The sequence below is a fragment of the Arachis duranensis genome, chromosome 4 (genome assembly GCF_000817695.3).
Source record: "Arachis duranensis cultivar V14167 chromosome 4, aradu.V14167.gnm2.J7QH, whole genome shotgun sequence".
In the NCBI taxonomy this organism is placed as follows: domain Eukaryota; kingdom Viridiplantae; phylum Streptophyta; class Magnoliopsida; order Fabales; family Fabaceae; genus Arachis; species Arachis duranensis.
In genome coordinates this window covers 9,308,539-9,312,883 of record NC_029775.3, presented here as the reverse complement: position 1 = coordinate 9,312,883, position 4,345 = coordinate 9,308,539, and the positions used below count along the sequence as shown (strand labels likewise).

General features: G+C 36.9%; 1 protein-coding gene across 1 annotated transcript; it reads left to right on the top strand.

Moving 5' to 3' along the window:
• Positions 1 to 1,129: 1,129 nt before the first annotated feature.
• LOC107483250 (tubulin beta chain) lies at positions 1,130 to 4,095 on the top strand. Its single transcript, XM_016103878.3, has 3 exons — positions 1,130 to 1,738; positions 2,481 to 2,750; positions 3,169 to 4,095. The coding sequence occupies exons 1-3, from the start codon at positions 1,345 to 1,347 to the stop codon at positions 3,837 to 3,839; spliced, it is 1,335 nt and encodes a 444-aa protein (XP_015959364.1). The 5' UTR covers positions 1,130 to 1,344; the 3' UTR covers positions 3,840 to 4,095.
• Positions 4,096 to 4,345: the final 250 nt, after the last annotated feature.

The window sequence follows — 4,345 nt, the reverse complement described above, 5'->3', positions numbered from 1 at the left end:
CATACTCAAAACAGTCATCCAAGAAGGAGAAGACACACTGATTTGGATGAAGACGAAAAATGCGAGATACTGGATGGCTTCAAGGTAGGTTACTTTCCAATTCTTTTACCCCCCATCGAATTTCTATCTGAACAATGTCAAAAAAGCTCACTATGATCATCAATTTTGAAGCTAAAGTGTCCATCGAAAATAAAATACTTTTTGTGAAAGGTGATGCATAATGGCTTACCAGTTTAAGAAGAAATTAAAATCAAGAATTGCTACAGTAAACCCCGACTGTCCAAAATGCGGATTGGAGGAAGAGTCTATTTTTCATTGTCCCTGGTCATGTCCCGATGCCATTGAAGCTTGGAGCGACAACCAACTGCCCATTCTTCTCAGAGCTGAAGATCTTTGACAATGGTGGATGTAATTGACCAAATTCCTTCAAAAGAATAGAGATTATTAGTGATTGAAAGTTTTGGCAGCTCACACAACATGGAAGAATTGGAAAGTAAAGAATGAAGTGATTTTCACCAGTTCTCGAAAAAATTTCCTTTCAGTGACAGAAGTTGCACGAAAAGTTCTTGAAAACCGATAAACTCATTTCTCTTTTTGAATGGTTGTGTATTATTTTAATTAACATTTTCTATTTTTTTTATTGTAGTCTAATGTAAACCAATTATTTCATCGAATAAAATTATCTACTTTTTGATTAAAAAAAAACTAATAATATCCACAAGAAGACACTCTTTAACTGAATTCATTGTAGATTAAATAAATTACCTACAAGTTCAACTATGTTCTAATATATTCTTTTTTATTTTATGTAATTTTATTAATTACTAATATAAATTTGTGTTATTATTAGAATATTATTTATACCTAAGTATAGTATCAAAAGAAAAAGAGAAAATGAAAATGAAGCATCGAACAATAATTTGAGAGAGAAAGCGAAATACCACCCTCAAATAAAAAATTGAAACAAATAGAAAAAGTACTATCAATGCAAGCGGTTCCAGAATAATGTCACAGCTCATTTCCACCAAATCACTTCAGCTCAAATCTAAAACCAAAAATACCCCTGAAGAGGGAAGACTATCTATACGAATTTACGAAAGAGTCCTCCCTAGAAACTCTCCAAACAGTAGTTTGCACCCACAAATCCTCTAATCCACACATTGAACGCTGTATTTCCCCAAACAAAAAGCACAAGACGCACAAAAAAAGTACCCCTCGCCCTCCCTGTCTTATTTCCCTCTCATTTTTCTCTCTTTTCCCTCCTTATTCCGCTTCCTGTTTTTGTTTCCCGACAAAACAAACCACGTAACAGAAAAAAAAGAAAAGAAAAGGAAAGAACGAAAAATGAGAGAAATCCTTCACATCCAGGGGGGGCAGTGCGGTAACCAGATCGGTGCCAAGTTCTGGGAAGTCATTTGCGACGAGCACGGAATTGACCACACCGGAAAGTACAGCGGCGACTCTGAGCTTCAGCTCGAGCGCATCAACGTCTATTACAATGAGGCAAGTGGCGGAAGGTACGTTCCACGCGCCGTCCTCATGGATCTGGAGCCGGGAACCATGGATTCCGTTAGATCCGGTCCGTTCGGGCAGATCTTTAGGCCTGATAACTTCGTTTTCGGGCAGTCCGGGGCTGGTAACAACTGGGCGAAGGGACATTACACTGAGGGAGCTGAGCTTATTGATTCCGTTCTTGATGTTGTCAGGAAGGAGGCAGAGAATTGCGATTGCTTGCAGGGTAAACTGCTTTTCGTTTTCCTTGATTCCGTTTGTTCTAGATTTTGTATTTTAGGATCTGAATTGAAATTGAAAATGAAAATGAAATTAGAGTTGTTTATTTTTTTGGTTTAATTTAATTTATTAATTAATTCACATGTTTTGTGGCTTGTTCATGAGGGAATTTCGGTTTGAGTTTTTTATTTTCATTTCTTGTCGATGAATTTCTATCACGAGTTGCCGTTAGCAATGATATAAACATCATTTCAGTTTTCGTTATTCAGTCTTTATGACTTTGAAATTCTTTTAGTTAGTATTTGTATGTTTTGTTTTGACTCGTTTTGCTTCTGTCTTTATTTAACTAATGTGTACTTTTCAGGGGTTCTAGCTAAATTTTGGGTTCACAATATTGATAGCCTTTAACTAATTGCTTGTTGTTGTTGTTATTGTTAAAATCTTTTTAAATTTTTATGTCTATATGATTGTCTTTATCATCTACAAAAGCAATTTCAAATAATTAGGAAATTAGACAACAATATTGTGAGTGCACCTTCCCTTCTCCCGAAGGCCTTAATTGAAGTCCATTTAGGTTGTGTTTGGCATCTATATGGGTTTGTGCATTATTATAGTTGTTTTCAATACTTTGGGATTTGAATTGCCTATGCTTTTGTCAAGATTTTCATCCTTTGGACTCTGGCCACCTTGTAAGTTTTTCTGTTAAAGCTAACTAGCTGTAATTTACTTCAAACTAAAATATATGGCAGGATTTCAAGTTTGCCACTCCTTGGGAGGTGGTACCGGCTCAGGAATGGGAACACTTCTCATCTCGAAGATTAGGGAAGAGTACCCAGATCGCATGATGTTGACTTTTTCTGTCTTCCCTTCCCCCAAGGTATCTGACACAGTTGTGGAGCCATACAATGCCACACTTTCTGTGCATCAGCTTGTTGAAAATGCTGATGAATGCATGGTCTTGGATAATGAGGCTCTCTATGACATTTGCTTCCGGACTTTGAAGCTTGCCACTCCAACATGTAAGTTTCTGATTTCTTGTATTTTATTGCATATGGCCGAGATATTTATCTTTTTGTTGCTGCTGATGCTTTTGTTGTAATTATGACAAATAAACAGTTAATGTTACGGAATGAATTATGATCAACATAATGATATATCTTTTGTATAAAGAAAAGATGATTTGGTTAACCTTTCATTTCACAATGTAAAATTGGGATTAAATGTTAATATCATTGTATTGGTGGGACCATGGGAGGAGCCAAATGGGTTTAGGTCTTGTGTCTTACCCATCGCTGCTGGTGGTGGTGGTTGGACAGACTTGTAAAATCATTTGGTTTTCACTCACTTCCCCTAAATGGAATGTATTCTTATCATATTCTAGTCTTTTGGTAGGAAGATCAACTACTTAAAATTTTTATATTCTTTGCTTACCTACAGTTGGCGACCTTAACCACCTAATTTCCGCTACCATGAGTGGAGTTACTTGTTGTCTACGTTTCCCGGGGCAACTTAACTCTGATCTCCGAAAGCTTGCTGTCAACCTTATCCCATTCCCTCGTCTCCACTTCTTCATGGTTGGGTTTGCACCCTTAACATCAAGAGGATCCCAGCAGTACCGTGCTTTGACTGTGCCTGAGTTGACTCAGCAGATGTGGGATGCCAAAAATATGATGTGTGCTGCTGATCCACGCCACGGTCGCTATTTGACAGCATCAGCAATGTTCCGTGGTAAGATGAGCACCAAGGAAGTAGATGAGCAGATGATCAATGTGCAGAACAAGAACTCATCTTACTTTGTTGAGTGGATTCCTAACAATGTCAAGTCCAGCGTGTGCGATATCCCACCCAAGGGTCTCAAGATGGCATCCACCTTCATTGGTAACTCAACCTCAATTCAGGAGATGTTCAGGAGAGTTAGCGAGCAGTTCACAGCTATGTTCAGGCGCAAGGCTTTCTTGCACTGGTACACTGGGGAAGGAATGGACGAAATGGAATTCACCGAGGCCGAAAGCAACATGAATGATCTGGTTGCGGAGTACCAGCAATACCAGGATGCTACTGCTGATGAGGAAGAGTATGAAGAGGAAGAAGAGGAGGCTGCTGCTTAAGGCATCTATTGTGCTATGTGGAAGATTGTTTCATATGTTTAATATGGTTGGCTTTTGATCGAGTGGTAAATTTTTTAAATTTTGGAGCATTCAAATTAGATTGACTCGTTGATGTGTATGCTTAATGCTTATGTGTTGATTGTTGTCATTTGTATAAAACTGGGTTTTGTTGGCAATGCTTCTATTTTTGAGATAAGTCTTGGATGTTTGTTAACTGTTATTATATGTATAGAGTTTGAAGATTTTTCTTTGACCATTACCCTTTTCTCTTCTCCCGTGAACAAGTTAATTATTAATGTCATAGTATCCATGCAATGATGCAATATACGAAAAATGTTTATTTTCTTTTATATTTATGTCTAGAATATACTTTAAAAATAGACAATAATAAAAAATATATCAAGACATTAATACACCGTATAACAATATTTCGAAAAAAAATTACGGTATTGTTGGTTTTTTAAAAAAGTAAATGATATTTTATTAAAAAATGTATCTAAACATCT

Bases quoted from the DNA above. Each gene is read 5' to 3' on its own strand.
- LOC107483250 (XM_016103878.3), top strand. From the start codon at position 1,345: ATGAGAGAAATCCTTCACATCCAGGGGGGGCAGTGCGGTAACCAGATC. The intron at 1,739-2,480 runs GTAAACTGCTTT...AATATATGGCAG, and splicing joins GAATTGCGATTGCTTGCAGG to GATTTCAAGTTTGCCACTCC. The intron at 2,751-3,168 runs GTAAGTTTCTGA...GCTTACCTACAG, and splicing joins GAAGCTTGCCACTCCAACAT to TTGGCGACCTTAACCACCTA.